Below are 22,735 nucleotides of genomic sequence, written 5' to 3' on the forward strand. Positions count from 1 at the left end.
GAAAACTGCCGCATTCTTCTGTGAGATTCGATGAAAGTGCAAAATGTGACCACTTTAAACTTCAACGGCCATTATTTCAATGTTCATTTTCTCGGTAAAATGACGATTTAGGTACACGATAACTCAATAAATACAGCATCTATAGGTAAGCAAATATGATCATCGTAAAAAGCATGATCGACTCAAGAAACGGTTTTCTAATTTTTTTATATTTTGGTCTATTTCCGATTTTAGGCATCATTTTGTGCAATTAGGCATTTGTGAATTTTAAAAGTTCAATTTGATGCCTTATATGGTCAATATCTAAAAAATAAGGCCAATATCAAAAAATTAAAAACCGTTTTTGGAATGGAGCCTCAACATTGAGCTAAAAACAAAATAAAATATTTTGGAAAGAGTGTTTTTTGTTATGATGTACCTGACAAATATTGCCAAAAACTCACTTTTTTGTGATTTTCTTCATAATTGTTGTTTTTACCCCAAATCTGTATTTATATTAAGATTTATTGATGTCTTGCCTTCATAAAAATGTATAGTTTTATATGTCTTGCGCAAATAATTACAAAGTTATTGCACTTTTACTACATGCATGTCTGAGAGTACACAGCCGCCTTAACGTGATCTTCTTAAAGGCGTATTTTGTGATCCTAGCATCCTCTTTTTATGGCATGTTTCAGCAGATATCCATGAAGAAAACTTTTTCCTAAATTTCAGTTGATTCCATGCGAGCTATGCATGATTAGCCCCTTGAAACTTGATTTCTTGTTTTCTGTCACCATTTTCAGCTCATAATGAGGCAACTTTTTCATTTTTTTGTCGATTTCCATTTCTCATCAAAATTACCCCCTTTGGCACCACCCATACATGTACGTATGTACACATATATGTTGCAAGGGCTAGACGCTTGAAGCTAGAGAAATGACGAACATGGGATCACCGGAGACTGAATTGTTTATTCCCTGCTTCTGAAATGATTTTGCGGTCTGTTTTCTCGTTGAAGAACACTAAAATATTGAAAAAAAAAATACTCTTAAAGCCTTAATGTATGATTTCCGTCAAATTTTAATTTTGTTATTTTTCATTCAAAATGTTAATATTAATAGTAATAACTGTCAGGGAGGTAAAGTGAAAGAAATCCCACTGGTTATTTTGGCCATTTAACATGCAGTTCTATGGGAGGACATAAAGTCTTAAATGACTAAGTCGAACTTTGCTCTGTTGACCTGCAAATTTGCACTTCATTTAGGTGCAAGTTGGGACATATGTAAACATTACAAATATGCTAAAAAATCAGGTTTGAAAAAAATTAATCAATTTCATATTATAAGATCGTACATTATGGCTTTACGTACAATTTCACCAAATAATGAAATTTTTTGGATTCTTGGTTTACAAATGCGGGCGAAATTTCATAACGCGTGCGGGTGATGCGAAACAGGAAATCAAGTTTCAAGGGCCTTATATTACAATAGAGAAGTTGCGATTCCTAAACGTACATATCGTACGCTCATATATCTAGGCCTATTCAAAATCACTCTCCTAGCTGTGATGGGATTTTGAATAGTGGGCATACAATACATACGTTTGGAAATTGCAACCTCACTATTGTAACATTGTAAATCGCTCCATAGGCCACTGTGTTGTCCAATCTGCAAAAAATATTTTGCACACAAACTAAGCCCAAGGTTTCATATAGGTGGTATAAAAATCTCAATTTTTAAAGAAAAGTGGGTGATGAGGCTGTGGATCACAAAATGCCCCTTTAATCCAACATTTCAGAGAATACTTGAGCCAGTTTATACAACCAACACACATCTGCAGTTTCAAGAATAAAATCAAGACTCTTTTCTTGTAAATAGAACATGACACTGTTGCACAGTGACACTGGAGAGATAGATCCTCATTTAAGATAGACCTAGTTCAAGACTCAAAGTGAATGGCTATATTGCAATTCTACAGTACTTTCATCATCCAAGTCTTGATTCAGTCTAGAGCTGAAGCATAAATAAATTGGCATGTTGCCAGATTTTTGTAACTCTCTCTCTCTCTCTCTTTCTGCATACCAACCTTTTGTGTGCTCATACACCAGGTGGAGATGGATAGTCTCCTCTGCAGTCAGTTTGGTTCTGCTCCCTATACACAACCATGTTTGTGTGGAGGGAGCAGAACCAAACTGGCTTCAGAGGAGACTATATAGCATAAAATATTTATTGTAAGCATTATTATCTGTTCCAATTCCTATGTATATTAGGCCAAAAAAAAAAAAAAAAAGGTTCGTCTCAAAGCTTGCGCGCGTTTGTAAAATCCCACGATTTGACAAAAAACAAATGTGGAATTTTTTTTATTTCAAAAAAAAATTTTTTTATAGTTTTTTCCAGAAAAAATCGGCGAAAATCAGACTTTTTTCTCAAAATACCATGAAAAAAAGTCGGGAATAAAACAAAAAAACAAAAAAAAAATTGCATTTCGCATTTGTTTTTAAATTTCTCATGAGCTTTGAGACAAACCTTTTTTTTTTTTGGCCTTATAAGATTAGGCAAATGTTCATTGCGGGAGGGGGCAAGCAAACTAGCATAGGTGGTTGAAGCAGGAGGTGGAGGTTCAGGGACATATCCTAAATTTTTCATGGGGACCATCCCTACTAAAAATCTTAAGAAATAATAAAGCAATAATTGCCATCTGTAAATCCCTTTTCAGCCAGAAAAACAGTGTTTTGGGCCAAAATTGCAACATTTTGGGCACTTCATGTGCACTGGTAGTTACTGATTCATCAAATACCAAAATTCACCGTCATTACGCCCCCTAAATTTTAATGCTTCCACTGGCACTGCAAATTAGCACTAACAGTCTTAGAATTCATGTTGATTTTAGAATGTAAAATGCTATTACCTACAAAGGCAAAGTCTGCCCCTTGTGAGAAGTCTTACCCTGCCTCCCCCGTACCCCTTGTGAAATGCTGGCCCCTGATATTTTAGTATTTGTAGGCCTTTTTTGTACTATTTAGCTCATTTCAACCATTTTTGTCAAATCCCCCCCCCCCCCTTGAAAGTCCTGGCTACGCTTTTGGCTCATACTTTAAGGTTGAAATAAGACATTTAATTGGCCCCTGGATAAAATGCTATCTGGTACATTATGTCTGGTGAAATAGTTTAATTTTTTCTTGGAATTCCCAGTAGTTACTTATCTCCAGTTATGGGGATGAGGCTATCACTTTTTTGTTCATGAAGGAAACAATCTTTTTCCCTGTAAGAGGGCACACCACTAAATAAATGTCCCATTGAAATACACATGAAAACACAAGATAGTTTGTTTTTCTACCCTTTGTGACAAAGTTGTGAATATTTCAAATGGATTTTCTTGTTGAACTTTTGAGATATGGGCACCTGAACAGTGCCATCACAAATTTTTGCCAACAGTTGCGCCTCCTTGCCAGTTCCGGCCTTGATAGTATTCCTACAGCCTGTCACTAATTCACAATTGATTCAAAACATTTTTTGAACAGATAAAATGACATTCATGGGTGATATTGCCTCTATTGGCAGGGGCGGATTCAGGGGGGGGGGCGCAGCCGGCCCGCGCCCCCTCTATTTTTTGACTAGCAAAGGGCGCCGGCCTAACTTAAAAATACAAAAAATGAAAGAAATTTTAAAAAATGAACAAATTCGGCCATGAACAGCAAACAATGGGCAAAACCGTTGAGTTTTCCAGGGGGTAACCCCCTTAACACCATTTTTTTCGTCGTCGACCAAAAGGCGCCCCCTCTATCAAAAATTCCTGGATCCGCCCCTGATTGGTAGGCCGCACATACCTATCACTTCTAAAGTTAAGTGCCCCTGGGCCATTACCCCTTACCAACTGACCCATTCTCTTCAAGAAGACCCATCTGTATGTGTTGCTTTCACAAAAAGAATAAGCCAATTACTAGTGCTTACATTTTATTCAAATCATGAAATGTCAAAAATGCGACTTGTTCCTGGTTTTATCAGAGCGGGTCACAAATACACTTGATTAGCAAACTGTTTAATTTGCAAAGATTTTTAAAAATAAAAACCAAGTTTTCTATAACCTCATTTGTAAATAGCTTGATACAACATTGTGAGGGCAGTATGACACATCAAAAGGCTTGGGTTTACAAATCAACAGAGGGCAGCAGACACAATTGTTTCAGCCAATAAGGAGGAGTGCATAAGATATTTTTTCTTTAGCAGGACGGTAGTGACATCTACCATTGGTTTTGTGTTTAAAATTTGGTCAAAAATTCTCAAAAAAAATACATACAGAGACCAAAACATGTCTACAGTCAATTCATATTCAAACTTCGGCACTAGGAACAGGATTGATTTCCATAATAAAAAAACTGCTACCAATTTCATTTTTCATCATTTATTATTTTGCCTGATCTTGTTGTTACTAGTTGCAAATTCCAATATTCTTCAAGGCTCTCTTGTCAATATTCATGATTGAAAGTTTTCTTCATGAAAATTGGCAAGCTAATATTATAAAGACAATGAAAATGACTCCTTTTTTGAGAAAATAAGACGTTTAAAATTGATATTCCGCAAAAACCAACTTAATTTACGAGTTCCTTGAACGAGACAGATTTGAGCTAGAAAAAAGGTGACGTCATGAAATGAGATGTGCCCGCTTTGAGAAAAGGGACTATAAACGCTCTCAATGGACAGAACGTATGCTGTTGTTGTTCACAGAAAAAAAAATGTAAATTAAGATTTACAAATTTAATGGATAAAATCAGCCGCTTCTTTTTTTATATATTAGTAAATTGTGATATTACAATTCATATGTATATTAATATCATGAGGAATATTAGGCCTAAAAAATAAATAAATAATTTGAGCTTAGAATTTCATCGTGATCCATCTGTGACTAGCATATAAACTGTGTTAAGTCCACAAACTCATGTATCTGATTTCCCTGTGCGATATTCAGTTGGATGAAATATTACAAAGCAAACGCATAGTAACAATACTGTGGGCTTTGTTTCCGAAATAAGAACAATTCTGCATATTGTTATGCAGCATTGTTATGGTAAATAATAGTATAACTCATTGTTGCTAATGTCAAACTTGTCACACAAGTAAATGAGAGCATGATGTCCCCTTCATTTACTTACGTCATAGCCCGCTGCCTTGAAAATTAATTTTCTGATTGGGCTTAATTAATGATTGGGCTTCATAACTGCTAAATTGTTGGTGTAAAGTATATAAAATTTAAGGGATCTAAAATGAGCGTTTATTGCTTTTCGACAGTATTTTTGTGGGACATGAGAGCACCTCAGACCTATCGAATTGCATTCTGAATACTGAAGCATGTCTTTCTGATATCAAATAATTTTCATTTTTGAAAATCACAATATAATACAAATTTTATGACAAATTATAAAAATTTGATATTTTTCAAATTTTTGATATATAACAGTCCTCGAAGTAAATTATATAAATCTAATGATATATTCTTAAAGTGTATGTAGCAGGAGGAAAAGCCTGACGGTCAATTGAAAATTTTGACCTTTCATATTGAAGATATGGATTTTTTTCCCAAAAGACCTAATTTTTTTGGTGTTTTGGGAAAAAATCCATATCTTCAATATGAAAAGGTCAAAATTTTCAATTGATCGTCGGTTTTCATCCCACCTACATACACTTTAAGTATAAATCATCAGATTTATAAAGTTTACTTCAAGTACTGTTAAATATCAAAAATATCAATTTTAATGATTTGCCATAAAATGTGTATTAAATTGCTAATTTCAAAAATCAAAATTATTTGATATCAGAATGACATTCTTCGATTCAGAATGCAATTCGATATGTCTGATGTGCTCTAATGTCCCAAAATAAATACTGTCCAAACGTTCATACCCCAGCCCTTAAAGTATACATATTTAGAGTGGCAAACACTTGATGAAAAATCCACCTGCAAGTTCAAATTGGTCAAAAAAATCTTTTTGCCCTCACAGATGGATTCGTCAAGTCTTTGCCACAATACTGTATACATATAAACACTTTAGACCAACAATTTAGCAGTTATGAGACCCAAACATTTCCATAATTCCAGGGTGAAGACCAACCTTAACACATTCTTAAGTCTGTTGATGTGGTCTACTATACATGTATACTATACTTTTTCACCATATATTATCATCAGAACCTTTGTTAGCTTCCTTTTATGTCCCTTTTAAGGCATAGCCTCTTTCGCAGTCTTAATCCGTAATGGAAAATAAATGTATATGCTAACATCCCAGAATCTCTTTTAAATGTATAACCTTTTGCACAGTCTTGATCTGTTTATGTGATCGGTGATGGCTAAATACCTAGCCTCTTCTTACAGTCATAATCGGTAATGGAAGACAGATGAAAGTACTAGTATCCCAAGCTCCCTTTTAAATGCATAGCCTCTTACACAGTCGTGATCTGCGATGGAAAACGAATGAAAGTACTAGCATCCCAGGCTACCCTTATTTGCAAAGCCTCCATATAATCTATGATGGAAGACAACTATACACTCTTCATATCCCAGGCTCCCTTTTAGCCTCTCACACAGTCTTGATCTGCTCATGTAATCTGTGATGGAAGACAAATGTATACTCTTCGTATCGCGGGCTCCATTTTATGCGCAGCCTCTTACACAGACTTGATCTGCTCATGTAATCTGTGATGGAAGACAAACGTATACTCTTCGTATCGCAGGCTCCATTTTATGCACAGCCTCTTACACAGACTTGATCTGCTCATGTAATCTGTGATGGAAGACAAACGTATACTCTTCGTATCGCAGGCTCCATTTTATGCACAGCCTCTTACACAGACTTGATCTGCTCATGTAATCTGTGATGAAAGACAAACGTATACTCTTCAGATCGCAGGCTCCATTTTATGTGCAGCCTCTTACACAGACTTGATCTGCTCATGTAATCTGTGATGGAAGACAAACGTATACTCTTCGTATCGCGGGCTCCATTTTATGCGCAGCCTCTTACACAGACTTGATCTGCTCATGTAATCTGTGATGGAAGAAAAATATATACTCTTCAGATCGCAGGCTCCATTTATATGCGCAGCCTCTTACACAGACTTGATCTGCTCATGTAATCTGTGATGGAAGAAAAAATATATACTCTTCAGATCGCAGGCTCCATTTATATGCGCAGCCTCTTACACAGACTTGATCTGCTCATGTTATCTGTGATGGAAGACAAATGTATACTCTTCGTATCGCAGGCTCCATTTTATGCACAGCCTCTTACACAGACTTGATCTGCTCATGTAATCTGTGATGGAAGACAAACGTATACTCTTCGTATCGCAGGCTCCATTTTATGCACAGCCTCTTACACAGACTTGATCTGCTCATGTAATCTGTGATGAAAGACAAACGTATACTCTTCGTATCGCAGGCTCCATTTTATGTGCAGCCTCTTACACAGACTTGATCTGCTCATGTAATCTGTGATGGAAGACAAACGTATACTCTTCGTATCGCGGGCTCCATTTTATGCGCAGCCTCTTACACAAGACTTGATCTGCTCATGTAATCTGTGATGGAAGAAAAATATATACTCTTCGTATCGCAGGCTCCATTTTATGCGCAGCCTCTTACACAGACTTGATCTGCTCATGTAATCTGTGATGGAAGAAAAATATATACTCTTCTTATCGCAGGTTTCATTTTATGCATAGCTTCTTACACAGTCTTGATCTGTTCATGTGATCTGTGATGGAAGACAAACGATATACTCTTCGTATCCCAAGCTCTCTTTAGCATTGTGTCTACTGAGTCCTTTCTTATCAGCTTAATGAAACCAGTGGATGAGATCGCTGTTGCAATCGCTGTCATCTGGGGGCGCTCTAACTTGGATGTTATTCACACATCGACGACACTTGAACCTTTGATAAGAACACAGGAAAAAAATGGACAAAAATATTAAACTAACAGAATAACTACAGAGAATACCCCATGCACCCTTAACAATAACCATAACCTGAGAGAACTAAATTATGAGAGGTGCCACAATCGCAAAACTGAGGACAGTGTAAGAGCAGAAAATTGTGTCAGAGCTGGAGAGTGTAAGAGCCGGATCTTTTATGCTAATGAGCCATGCATGACGTAAACAAAGCAGACGGCATTAAAAAAATACTGTCTTTTCTCACCTTCTTTGGATGATCTAATTACAGTAAATATCTTTTTCATAGATTGTTACATTATCTTTTAGAAATAAATTGTATTGTAGGTATGACTACTATTTAGATATTTTTTAATGTTTTTATCGGTGATTATTTCCGACCCTGGGGCAGTACAAAAAACAAGAACTTGAGTGGCCATTTTTTACTCTTGGAAAGTTCAAAATTCAGAACGATAGGGGGGTCATAAAAAAATTGACACCGGTCACCGACATATTCATGACCCCCCCTTCTGAAGAAAATGACACCCCCTAAAGTATTACATACTTGTCATGAGTGTCGCTGATAGTATCTTCCTTCAGCTTGAACAGGCTTCTAAGTTCCTCCAAAGAAAAATGTCTCTCTACGTTTTCTTCGTTGTCTACCACACAGCTAGACAGGGCCTTCTTGTGAGCTTGACGCTGGAAGATCTTTTCTTCTATACTACCAGTCTATCAAATAGATAAGAAGATGAGATAATGTAATTTCATTTAAAAATGTAGTGAAGATATAAGCCACATATACCACAAGAATATATTGCCCACTTCTTCAACATTTCTTCACTTGGTGAAGCAAAATTTCCCTGCAAACTAAAAAAATAAAACTTTCTTCCACTGGAAGGAGCATTCTCAATTAAAAAAGGATGCCAGTGTCCCAAAGTGGCTTTGCAGGAAAAGCCTGCAAAAGCGCGCACATTCGAGCTATAATAAAGCCTCAAAACTGGCTGAAAAAAATAAAAGTGTGGAAATTTGGAGTAACAAAAAGTAGGAAATCAGGCAATTGCCTGAAAACTGGTTCCCTGCTTTCTGGATTTCTGGATTTCAATTACATAAGACGATGAAAACCTCCTGCCTCCCTGTGTTTTACCGTTTTAAATTATGGTCAGGGTTTTCTTTAAGCATTTAAGGGTATTTTCAAATTTTTTGGACCCTTTCAATTTTGTATTTATCCTCTGAAGGGGTAAAAAATATTGTCCAAGGGGTATTTTTATTTTGAAAGACATTTTTAACAATGTATGTATTTTAGGAGTTACCATTTATGTAAGCAATTTCACTGAATAAGGTGCATGAATCACATAAAACTATTATTATAATAAACAACGGCAAATTTCTGTGTCTTTTTGACAAAATTCGAATGATTCAATGCTTATTATATCATACCCCCATCACCCCAAATGAAAATGGAACCGCTTTTAAGTTGGCATTGGTAATTTGGCCTGTGAATTAGAAAGTGGATCCATCAATATACCATTTTTTCAAGAAATTGAGACCCATCGATATATCAACATTCAAAGTTTTTCGGCAAAATTTAACACAAATTGTCTTAATTTTTACACATTTTAGGGAAATTTCATAAATTTATTGACTACAGTGAGGCAAAATTGGGCTTTTTCCGAAAAATCAGGTGTTTCTATATTCAAATCATGCAATATTTGAACGCGTACGTTTTCAAGATTTTGTACGCGTTGGACTTTTGATTTAAAGGGGTTCGCAAATTATGTGAACACGTAAATTGGCGTGATTTGTGCGTTAAAGTAAACCCTGATTAGGGTTAGTCCACAAAGATTTTTTTTTTTAAATGACACTTAAAATATTACCAAAACCTTGAAAATTTTGATCATTTTTTGCAAATATATTTTGAAAAAAAAAAATCAGTCAAAGTCACTACATTTTGGCCAAAAATCAGTTGATTTTAAATGATTTCTGCAAAATTTAAAAAAATTCCACAAAGTGCAAAATGTGGGTCGGTCAGGCCAGTAAAACAGGTTTTTCCATCACCTAAATGGCTGCAATGGGCCATTTCATTTAAAATCCCCACTACCACCTGTGGAAGATTTAGTTAAAATATTCCACAGAGGGAGTGCAAGTTTTGAATTGAATAGACAATTGGGTAACTCCCATTTCAAATACTCACTCCAGTTGTGTAAGATATAGGTAAAGCCATAATACAGGGGGAGTATGAGTTTCAAAATGATTAACTCTGACCCATTACATTTGAAAAACATACTCCCCCGTGGAAGATATTTCCCAAATCTTCCACAGGGGTAGTGTGGACTTAACTGGAATATCCCAATATCTGGTTCTCTGATGATTCCTCTCAGAGGATACCATTATTCAAGGCTTTCTTCGATTTTTATTTTTATATGTGACACAATCTGGTCTATGGGGCCAAAGGCCGTAAATTTGAAACTGAGATAAAGGTAAAAATATGGAGTAAAAAACAATAAAATACATAAGAAAATAGACATCACAAAACTTCATAACTTTAGAACCAAGAATGCTAGACCTTTGGTGTTTTCAGTAAATGATAGCCTATTGTATGTATAATGTAATAATCGTGTCACATATAGCTTTTAAAATTGCCGCTAATAGAACTTACCGATAACAACCTATATATGAAGCATTCTTTCTTCTGTCCATCTCTCCATATGCGAGCCATAGCCTGGTCATCATTGGCCGGATTCCAGTCCGGGTCAAACATCACCAAGCGGTTTGCGCCAATCAGATTCAAACCACAACCCCCTGCCTTGCTGCTCAGCATGAACACAAACTCTGGGTTCTGATGAAATGCGGGAAAGAATCGAAAGGAAATAGAAATAATTTGTCAGGTCGTATGAGTAATAGCAGTCAAGTTAGCTCAATCGTTAAGGCGTTCGACTATAGTGCGAGAGGTTGCGGGTTCGAACCCTGGCGGTGCCTAGTATGCTCTCGTGGAAAAATTGAGTTAGCTTGAAATTCCCTGGACAAGGAACTTACTGCTAATTGTCTCGTTGTAACCCGTCACGAAACTCTGGGAGCTGATCCTGGTTGCGATGGTTATTTGTGGAATGTCTAGGGTGTGCGCTCTTGTAGCAGCAAAGTCCCTGATTTGTTGTTAAATGGTTTATGGAATGATGTGGGGCTGTAGTGGTCAGCGACAGCCTGTAAAGTGTGCTGAGGCTTGTGGATCAACGTCTAGGCATTGTGCCTGTGCGTAGTGCACTATAAATCACTGCGCTTTTCTTTTTTCTTTTTCTTTTGCCGTTCAAAATATGTAGCACTCTTATGCTGGTTTCATACTTTCTGCCGCGGCGTGATGCTTCATCACGCCGCTTGCACTTGTCTGCAAGCGGAGCAGCACACCGCTGAGCGGCAGCGGCATGACTCTGAAAGCCACTCTTGCCGCTCAGCACTGCTCAAAAATCAAATTTTGTTCTCATACGGTACGTCAGAGCGGCACTGCTCCGAGTTGATTTGAATTCACTCCCAACCTGGCTGCCGCCGTGGCAAAGCTGTGGAGTGATCGATTTATCAGCTTGCCACTGGTAACCGCTAGCGTTTCTTGCGCAACTGCGCTTCAGAGCGGCAGGAAAGTATGAAACCAGCATAAAGGTGTCAACTCTGGAGGTAATGGAATTTGAGATGCTCCCAGGACCAATTTTGTCTAATTTTCAGCATATAGTTGAATTCCTTTCACCATTTCTTGTATGAATTTTATTATATTAGTCATTGTTACTTCAAAAGTTTAAAAGTGAAAATAAAGTTTTAAATTGTCCCGCCAAAACGATCCCGAGTGCACCCTTAAGCAGAGCGACAACACTTACCACAGGGTTATTAAATCTCTCCAATATCTTGGCCCCCTTCGTGATTGACATATAGTGCCGTCTAATTTTACATATTACAAACAACAAGAGTGGACCAATAATGGAGCCCTGTGGAACACCTGATTTTAAATAGATAGAACACACTCACCACAGGATTATTAAATCTCTCCACTATCTTGGCTCTCTTCTTGATTGACATAGTACCGTCTAGTCTTACATACTGATATCTGAAAAAGATAAAACACAATGGGAAAATTTATGTCATACACTTCAGACATGAAAACTGAGAATAACACTGACAATCTATAAATAGACAAGATTCCGCAAGTAAATTTGATGCAGAAATAGACTGAAAATCACTGAAATCAGCTAAAATGTTAGATGATCAGCCAGACTATAATAATGGTTAGAGCAGTTAAAGCCATAATGTATGATTTGCTCCACAGCAACGTCCTCAATTTTTCTTGAATTTCTACTTTTGTATGATTCTAATGCCCAGTGGTGTACAAAAATACCATGTGAAAGACTAAGCCTGAAGTGCTTTAATTACAGTAAATTTTGTTAAAAGTTTTTATATTATTCCGAGTTCACCTATCGAGCGCTTGCTAACACGCCTCGTGAATGTAAGTTCATGTGTCATTGAATCAGTGCCATATATATATTGTGTGCATATCGCTATTCATCGTACATCTTATACATACAATGTACGTCCCAGCTGCGTGATGCTTCGCGCGATGATACAAGCTAATACACACATTGTAAGCACTGGAATGAAATAGCAATTTTCTTCATTTTACCTCATTTGTTTGGCTTGAAATTAAAAGTGGACAATGTGATCAGTGGAAACTAACATTTATAAATAGGTATCTATTCTTTATGCAAATCACATTATTGCATTAAAAAAGAACGGCTAACAAATCGCCAGGTCAGTGCAAGAATGCTGTAAGTGACATTTTGGGTACAATTGAGTTATCAATGGATTGTGAAAAAATAGGAAAATACACACATTTTAAGGTGGTACTACACCCCTTGACAAATTTGTGATTATTTTTGCATTTTTCTCAAAAAAATAATAACACACTGGTAACAAAAGTTATGTATATTATAGGGACAAGGAATCCAGTTACTTCATTGGAATTTCAGTGACTCAAGACAAGCGGCACATTATTTATGATAAGAAAAGAGGTACCACTAGAATGTACCTCATTTCTTAACATACATAATGAACCACTTGTCTTGAATCACTGAAATTTCAGTGAAGTAATTGATTCCCTGCTCTATAATATGTGACCGTACAACGAATGAGCCGTAAATGTCCTCAATTGTATTCTGAGTTACAGTGTAAAATGGGCATGAAGGTCATATTCATAGGTATTTCAATTTGGTGCTACGTGTATCTCATTAAATGAGGTACACGTAGCACCAAATTGAGGTACCTATGAATACGACCTTCATGCCCATTTTACACTGTAACTCAGAATACAATTGAGGACATTTACGGCTCATTCGTGCTGTACGGTCACATATACTTAACTTTCGTTACCAGTGTGCAGTTATTTTTTGAGAAAAATGCAAAATTAGCCACAAAATGTATCAGGGGTTTTAAGCTATTTTACAAGTCTTAGAAGCAATTTATTCAATTTTAACTAAAATGATTAAAAAGTTACATAACAATAAATAAATAAATTAAAACACAAATATGCTTTTACAAAAATGCAGATACAATGTTCTTGCACAAACACAACAAAATGGGCCAATAACTGAGCCCTGGGGAACACCCAATTTTTCCATACTTACCGCCTATGTCTGCAGAGTTGCTCAAACAAATCCAATGTTTGAGTGTAGTTGGATACTAATACCACTTTATCAGATGACGTAGACTTTGTTAGAGCCAGTAGGTAGTCCAGAACAGACATCTTGCCTACAACCACAACAGGTATAAAAATACTATTAGTTATCCCGTTTGTTCATGAAAATTATCACTGGTTTTGCAATTAATATCATGAGACGTAGGCATTTAATATTAACCTGCACATTGCACTTATTATGTTGTACTGGTTTGGGGATTTTTTCGAGTGATCTATGGTAACAACCAGATAATATATCTTACCCTTCCCAGAATCCTTTTTAACATAATGTATCACCTCATTACAGGAAATGATACTCCTATTAGGGACGCACCATTAGATTCTCAGGGGGCATGGGAGTTTGGGTCAGGCAGAATTTTTTTTTCGCCGCCGGCGCGGATTTTTTTTTTTTTTCGACTCGAGAGCACCAAATTTTTTTTTTTCACGCCTTGAAGTTTTTTTTTTCAATTTTAATGTAAATTTTTATACAAAGTTGGGTGGGGAAATTTTTTTTTACTTATCAGTGAGGCAAAAATTTTTTTTTTCATCTCACTAGTAGGCAAAGTTTTTTTTCCGTCTCACTAGTGGGCGAAGTTTTCTTTTCTTCAAAAAACTCCCATGCCCCCCCTGGAAATCTAATGGTGCGCCCCTTACTTTGTACAGATTTCCTTTGTCTTCACGTTGAGAATAGACTGGCTAAACATGGGTCGATAGTCAAGAAATAAACATATTTTGCAAGATCTGGATGTGCTCTGTTCATCGAGGTACTTTTTGTCACTGTCAACCCATGTTGCACTATAGATAGTAAATCAGTACAGGAAATTAAAATGGGAGAAATGCATTGTGGGAAGTGAGTAAGATATCTCTTCAGGGTAACAACCTACCTGAGAGTTCTGGTTGAATCATTTTCCCATTGTAAGTACTCGGGAAGAGATCCAATGCATCTTCAAAGCCTTCAGCTGCTTCAAGGCACTTCTCATATACAAGAGCGGGATCTGAAAATGAGATAAAACTTTTAATTTTACTGTGATACTTCAAGAGTAACTTAGTGGATTAGTGGAATGAGATTTACTTGTATACAATTTATGCAGGCAACAAAAAAGACACACAAGCTGGTAAATTTAAAACCTACAAAGGGCATTTTCAGTTGGCTAGTTAATTCAAGGTTTGCTATAGGCTAGTTAAAATCTTGAGTATAGGCTAAGAGTTAGCTCATAATTTTAATATTTTATGTTACTTTTGATAATTGGTTGTGAAAAAGAATAGAAAATAGTGTTTTCCAAATATTAAAACCCGTAACTTGAAAATAGTCTTTGTACAAGTCTTTGGGCTTGATTTTCACAGCATATAAAAGAACGCTCCAAAAATGCATGTTTTTGACCTTGTTTCCAAAAATTGGCCAAATATTGAAATTTGACTTTTATAGCTAGTTAGAAGTAACTAAAGGATTAGGATTTAGCTATGATTCATTTCTCGAAAACGGATAATATTTTGTAATCACCAAAAATTAGTGCTGTATTTTTCTGGAATCGGGAGTCTAGAAGTTGATTTCCAAGGTACAGGCTACCCCTTTCTTCCAACTACTGTTCATTCAATTAGCTTAGATTCTTGTTTTTTTAAAGATATTTAAAAAAATTAAAAATCGTGGTCAAAGTCATCAAAGAAAAGTGTTAGCTCACCCTTAGACCCAATGTGATTTATACTTTTCAAATTCCGAAGCTCAATTTGGTACCTGCTGTTCTACAGCTTGCTATAAAGAATTTAAAAGTGTTTCTCATCCGGTTCGCCAAGTGGAAGCTGAAAACCTGTTCGGTCTGACAATATTTACCAACATTTCATTCATTATTTTTCACATTTATCGCTACTTTATCAAATATTGAATAAAAACCAGAATCTAAGCTAATGCCCAGTAGACTAATGAATATACAACATTTTACAAACTTACGATTGCACAACTTCTTGAGTGTAGTGATTGAAGACAGGGACGATGCTGTGACCTTGCCATTTTTAAGCCGACAGATGTCTGCTTGGGATTGCACAAATTTTCTGTAGAGGGCGCTTTGCAGTGGCGTCATACTGCAGCACACTATTTGTTCAACTGGATAATAATAATAATAAAAAACCAACAATGGATAAAACATGTTACTTATTTATTATACACAGGCAGGGAACATGAATTATGGGAAAGGAGACTGGAATTATGGGTAATTCACTTTGCTGTGACCTAATTTGCCGCACATTCCATAATAGAGGCCTTGCATACATGTGACGTATCATCCCGTAAATATGGCGGACTACCCAAATGCATTCAACAAAAGCATGATTGCAATCTACCGTGACAGTTCGTCTCACGCACATAACCCTGCACTACGATCATGTAGGTTGATGACAACATTTGATTGAATGGACTGCACTCCGCCATAACTACGGTGAAGGACACCGGCTCAAATCCTTTGTTTGGAGCCAATCGATAATTTCATGCATGGCCCTCTATAGTTCCTCCTTCATATGTGCTGTACCCACAGAATTAGAGAAGGAGAACCAGGACTCGACTGCCATTTTTTTTTTTTTTTTTTTTTTTCCATTTTTATTCACCTGTACTTGGGCCTGGTGGAAAGGAAAAAAGAACATACAGGCATGCTCCACCAGACCCCATCTTAATTACGGTAACCAAGATAGATACAAATATACAATCAGAATATGACAATGAGATTTTTAAAATACTGCCCCACCATGACAACAGGATCCAACGGATACTTCTGCTAAAAAGAGCATAATGCTGCCCACTACGAAGAGTGATGAAAAAGGCAAGCAAAAACAAGTAGTGGTAGTCAAGCAAAGGCAAGAAAAAAAAATTTTCATTTAAAAACCAGACACAAAGGCCACCGTTGGGTCCCCCCACCATAAGTGGGCAGAATAAGCACCATAGTATACTAACATGAAACAAATAATGTTGGTTACAAGTGAATCAATTAAATACAGATCAGGGATTTTCTACATAAAAACAAAAATCCCACCCAAATACCCCCTCAACACACCCACCCACCCATCCACCCATATACATATACACTTGACTGCCATCTTGATACAGGCATGGGGCAACTAGAATTATGCGGTTCGTAATTAAGGTGGCCCCCACAAAACTATACATCACATGAGGCCACCATATACTATCACAATACCAAGTTTGATATAAAATTGGACGGATTGAGCATGATACCTGAATTTATCGGTCGAGCTAGAGTCTACATTGTAGGGTCCAATTTTATCATTATTATGTCTTCAGAATCTTTTTTGTTAAAAAACATGATTTTTAAAAAAAAAAACACAATTTTTAGAAGAAAACATTTTTTGGTCAAAAACATGACTTTGCTTTAATAAAATTGTGATTTTGCTCAAATGTGATTTTTGGTCAAAAATGTGTTTTTTGGTCATGGCATGTCACATTTACAAAACAAATCACACCAAAAGAGACTTTTACACATAAAGTATATGAACTTTGCACTCTATGAAGAGGCTACAGATATGAAAAGCTCCAGGCGACCAATTTATCGGACAGCTAGGTTATGTACAAAGGTATAGGATGCAAGATTTTGAAGACATAATAATGAAATTGAATGGTGATTGCATTTGTGCTGCAGAGTGGATTAATGACAATGTAGGCAAAATAAGCTAATGAGCTCATTAATATTCATAAATATGCAAATCATGCAACACAAAACTATACAGCACATGAGGCCACCATACCCTATCCCCGTACCACATTTGATATAAAATTGGACGGATTGAGTGTGATACCTGAATTTATCGGTCGAGCTAGAGTTTTCAAATATCACACAAGACGAAGTCGAGCGTGATATTTGAAAACTCTAGCGAGATCGATAAATTCAGGTATCATGCAAAAGTCTCTGTCCAATTTTATCATTATTATGTCTTCAGAATCTTTTTTTGGCCAAAAACATGATTTTTTGGTCAAAAACTGCTTTTTAGTAAAAAACATGATTTTTGTTTTAAAATGTGATTTTGGTCAAATGTGATTTTGGTCAAATGCGATTTTTGGTCAAAAATGTTATTTTTGGTCTAAAATATGATTTTTGGTCAAAAATGTGATTTTTGGTTATACATGGTGACTTGTGCATATAAAGTATATGAACTATGCACTCTATGAAGAGGTTACAGATATGAAAAAACCCTGTAGCTCCAGGAGACCGATACACAAATTTATCGGACAGCCAGGTTATAGGATGCAAGATTCTGCAGTTGATCTGCCATTGCGTTGGAGCTGCAGAGTGGATTAATGAATTTGCTTCCACCCGGACAAACAAAGATACAAAGAAAGTTACAAACAAACAAACAGGCAAGGAAACAAACAACCATTTGGGCGATAACATAAGCCCCACATATATGTGGGGGCCAAAAATTGGGGTATTCGGTTTCCGTCGGAATGCCCTCGAGGCAAGCGCGACATGGATGATGGGTGCATTTGAGCGAGGCACTTGATGCGACCTGCACATGAGTATCAAGACGCTTCAGATGAGACGCAGAATCTTGTTGTTTTCGTTCGTCTCTACGCACCATCGGCAAGGACCCGGATACCCCCAATTTCTCCTCATAGCTGACAAGGTGATTGTACGTGGCAGTATAGGGAGTCCTGGTTCTCTAATTCTATGGCTGTACCTCAACTGTTTGAGTATTAATGGACGGTTTTACGTGCTCTGTACTTAACGTGCACAGGGTTTTACTCTTCCTGCACACAGGACCAACAGCTATATGTGACTTCCGAACCACGAGATGTCGCACATGCTAAGCAGTGTATGGAGGTGAGAAGAAATTCTAAAATTATACTCTGTAAGTAAATGATCACAATCGCAGAGCGCCCTCACATCCATATTTGGACGTAAAACAGCCATTTTAAGAAAACGACAACTCCAATTTTGATGCAACTTTCATAAATGGAATTCTAGACATCAATTACATACAAATCAGCATCAACTTTAACAGAATTAGGCATATAATAATGATTATTGTCAAAAATATTGATTTACAGACCCCCCTGTCCAAATATTTGTTTTGGCCGGCACCAACTCATTTTTTGGCCGATTTGGATGAAAATGGTGTCAAAATGCTCAGGATATCATACTGCATCAAATAAGCCTGTTCCCTAAGAAATTTGAAGCATCAGGATTCCTTAACCCACCACTACTGATAGTGTTTTTCATGTAGAGCTGTTACTTAGCAGATGTAAATAACCACCTTTTTCACAGATATATAGGGTATCCCACGATTGTATAGTGTTTGATGATGTAGCTGTTATCATACCAGTGTTTAATTGATGTACACATTCCAGCGAGCTTGTCCATTAAAGGAATCATAGCCATGAAGGTCTTAACTATCCATTATCTACAATTTTTTACAAAGTCATTTCTGTTTGCAGAAACTATAACAAACAAATAAAACTAAAGCAAAAAGGAAATTACATGTTGTTACTAACATGAGTTACGGAATATTTTGACCGGTTTAATTTTATTTTTTGTATTTCAGTTTTAAATTTCTGTGTCCTCAATCCATATATAAACACATTCGTTATGTGATTGAGGTGATATAGCTGGCTCAGTACTTCAAATATTATTTTAATAGAAATACTTGTAACCTTATATTTTGAACTGAGATGACGTGCTACTAAAGTTGTTATTGTAGTGAGGAAAAAAACCACGTCATACCATATAACCATTTTGCAATTTGATTTCGCCTTGCTTTATGAATTTGTTTCATTTGTTTTTGCATTCTTTTATTGTCTTCTCTCTCCATGCTTTCTTCACCGCTGATGCATCCAGAAGATTCCTCAAGCTTTTTTGCAAATTCTTTTGAGTCCCGCTGCCGTCGGAAAACGTTAAACAGCGTCAAAGTTTGAAATGCGGTAATGATTAGGAAAAGTATGCTAAACACTACTCCGCAGAAAATCTTGAAAACCAATGAAGATGTTGGCGTAATTCCGATCAGTAAACCAATGAAAATGGATGCTGAAATCATCAACAGTGCGCTTTTGATTCGGATTCCCTCTGATGCTATACCACTAATAACATAATAGCAATTCATTGCTAATGGTGTATGAAGCAATCCTGAGGATACCGTTAGTGTTACAAAAGTGAACGTATAAAAGTGGCAAATTTTCCCACTCACAACTTTACTGCATTTACTTTGGTAAATATCCGCTTCAGTAAGAGACAAATTATTTGTGGTATTAAAGTGATTATCAGTAACATTCAAGGTATCTAAACCATACAGGTGATCATCATTCACATTATATGCAAGATATAACACAGAAATCAAGATATTGATGGGATTCACCACTATGCAGGCTACCAAATCCACGGCAGCCAGAGCCATAACAGAAATAATCATACTATCCTTCTTTACAGATCTGTGGCTGTAAGTTTTTAACAAACGGATGTTTGCTGATGTTCCTATCAAAGACACTGCGAAGCAGAGAACAAGTGATGTAATTGCATTTGCCAAAGTCATTGTAAACTTTTACTGGCCCAAAAATGAAGACCTCAATATAAACCCAAGAAATATGATATACATTGTAGCAGAATTTAGAGCTATATATGTTAACACTCTACTGGCTCATCAATAAGAAATAAATACAATGAGAAGTATAGTTTTATTGTTTTATTTATAGAATTCTGATAAATCCTCCTAACACACTAAAAGAAATACTTTCAGTGAAATAACAAAAAATGTCGGACAAATTGCACTACAACCATGCGCTATAGCTGCCTTATGCTATGGTTATCATTATTGTTGACAAGTGATGAACTGAAGAAGGCCTATAGTGCTACTAGGCTAATCAGTTTAAAGTCCAATCTCCCCCTGTGGAAGATTTGGAAAATATCTTCCACAGGGGGAGTATGAATTTCAAATGGAACAAACATATTGGGGGCACGGTGGCGCAGCAGTACAGGCTCTACCTCGTAATCGGAGGGTTGAGAGTTCAAGCCCCAGCAACGCCACTGTGTTGTGCACTTTAGCAAGGCGATTTACCTCACTTGCCTCTCTCTACCCACCTAGGGGTGAAATGGGGAGCTGTTAGAAATACTGTCCATTGAGCGCTGCCCCAAGGTATGAGCATGCTTTGGGCATATGTATATGGCAGCTGACATATTCTAACGACAGCTGAATAAATGTAAAGCGCTTTGATACATGTGAAATTTTCTCTCTCAAAATTTTCACATGTCAGTTTGCTCGAGCCCCAAACATGTCATGTAAATAATAATTTCTCGGGCTTGGATCGTTTATTTCCAATCCTCGCATATATTAATTAGTGTCTTGCATTGTCTTAGCTAGGGTGAAGCATATAGGCGCCTCCTTTCCCCTCCACTTCTTGGTGGGCCCCTTTCCCCCTCCACTTGTATGCGGGCCTGGAGTGCATTGGAAAAGCATCAACAATTAGTGCAAACAATATGGCAATTTGCCGAATAGTTCCACCACGCATTATTTGGTTGATCTTGTCGACACAGTCCTTAGAGGAGTTGATAAGCCAGGCCATTATGCGTCATTATGTGCAATCGACTTCACTAAGGCCTTCGACAGGATCAACCATAATGTAGCAATCACGAAATTGATTGATATTGGTGTTCGTAGAATTATAATACCGGTTATATGCAATTTTCTAACCAATCGTAAACAGACTGTTAGGATACAAGGCAAGTCGTCTACATCTCTCCACATATGGGGTGGTGTTCCGCAAGGGACCAACTTTGGCCCCATAATTTTCTCTGCTGTGGCAAATTGACTCTGCCATTGATGCCCCACTGCGGTGGAAATATGTGGACGATTTAACCCTTGGGGAAAAAGGCAGCTCGCAGTTGCAAAATGATCTTAACCAACTTGGGACTTGGTGCAATGAAAATGATATGGTTCCCAAGCCAGAGAAATGTCACATTATGCATGTTTGCTCTCTAAGAAATGAGCCCCAGTTTCCAGTTTTTACTATCAATGGCAAGAAGGTCGATACCACTAACAGTATGAAACTTCTGGGAGTCACAATTCAAAACAATCTCCAGTGGGATATCCAAGTTGGTCAAATGATTACAAAGGCTTCAAAGAGAATGTACATGCTCTATGTTCTTAAGCGATTCAGAGCTTCTGCTAGTGATCTGACCTCGGTCTACCAAATGTATAAAGCGTCCGGTATTAGAATATGCCAGTCCTCTGTGGCACAGTAGTATCACTAAACACCAAGCTGACCAGATGGAACTTATCCAAAAGCGCCTGCCGATAATACTCGGTAACCCGTACAGCTCGTATTCAGAGGCTCTGAAGACGCTTGAGCTCTGTTCTCTTGTTGAAAGGCGGGAACATCTCCTTAGAGGTTTTGGCGAGAGCATTTTGAAATCAGAGCGTCACAACAGGATGCTCCCTGCTCCCAAAAGTAAAAGACACGGTAAAAACCTCAGGAATGCTCAACAACTTGACCCGCCTAGATGCAAGAGAACTCGCTACCAAAAATCAACAATTCCTGCAGTTGAGAATCTTTCTTGATTTGTTGTTTGTCAAAATGTGTGTTTTTTTTATATACATGTATATATTTCTGTGTTTTTTGATGTATGCATTGTAAACCAGATGTCTCAGTTTTCTGACTGTATTTCTGGATTTTTATACCGTAATAAATAAATAAATAAAATAAAAAGTACAGTAGGCCTGCAAATAGTAAAACTTGTTTTAAATGTATAAAAGATTCATTTAGCTATTCCCACAATTTACATTAAAAGTAATAAAACAGGCATGAAAACTGGTGTTGAAAAAAAAAGTTTTTTACCATTTTCTGTGAATTTGATTCAGAAATAAGCTGAAAAACACTGAAAACAATAGCAAACAATGTTGAAATCAGCTAAAACGCTGAAAATTTTCACGCCTGATAAAATCTGGAATACAACATCTAGGCATAAAATACAATAACATAAATTGAATCAGGGAGATACACAAAAGGCAATATGACCAGACTTAGCTATCCCATCAAACAAAATAAAGGTACCACACAATAAAATTAATACAATTTATACACAAGATAAAAGACAATTTATTCCTATTTTGGGTCTAAATTTTGTGGAAAACACAAATAAAAT

At 36.8% G+C, this 22,735-nt stretch overlaps 1 protein-coding gene across 1 annotated transcript in view; it reads right to left on the reverse strand.

Annotated features, from left to right (window-relative positions):
• Window positions 1-7,166: 7,166 nt before the first annotated feature.
• Window positions 7,167-22,735, reverse strand: part of LOC140140013 (DNA repair and recombination protein RAD54-like) — a 70,001-nt gene continuing 54,432 nt past the window's right edge. Inside the window, 8 exon segments of the mRNA XM_072161825.1 lie at window positions 7,167-7,788; window positions 7,790-7,904; window positions 8,466-8,629; window positions 10,557-10,736; window positions 11,909-11,987; window positions 13,558-13,681; window positions 14,492-14,602; window positions 15,553-15,705. Of these exon segments, the coding sequence (XP_072017926.1) occupies window positions 7,702-7,788; window positions 7,790-7,904; window positions 8,466-8,629; window positions 10,557-10,736; window positions 11,909-11,987; window positions 13,558-13,681; window positions 14,492-14,602; window positions 15,553-15,705 (1,013 nt within the window). The 3' untranslated portion in view covers window positions 7,167-7,701.

Source organism: Amphiura filiformis, chromosome 2 (assembly GCF_039555335.1).
Source record: "Amphiura filiformis chromosome 2, Afil_fr2py, whole genome shotgun sequence".
Lineage (NCBI taxonomy): Eukaryota > Metazoa > Echinodermata > Ophiuroidea > Amphilepidida > Amphiuridae > Amphiura > Amphiura filiformis.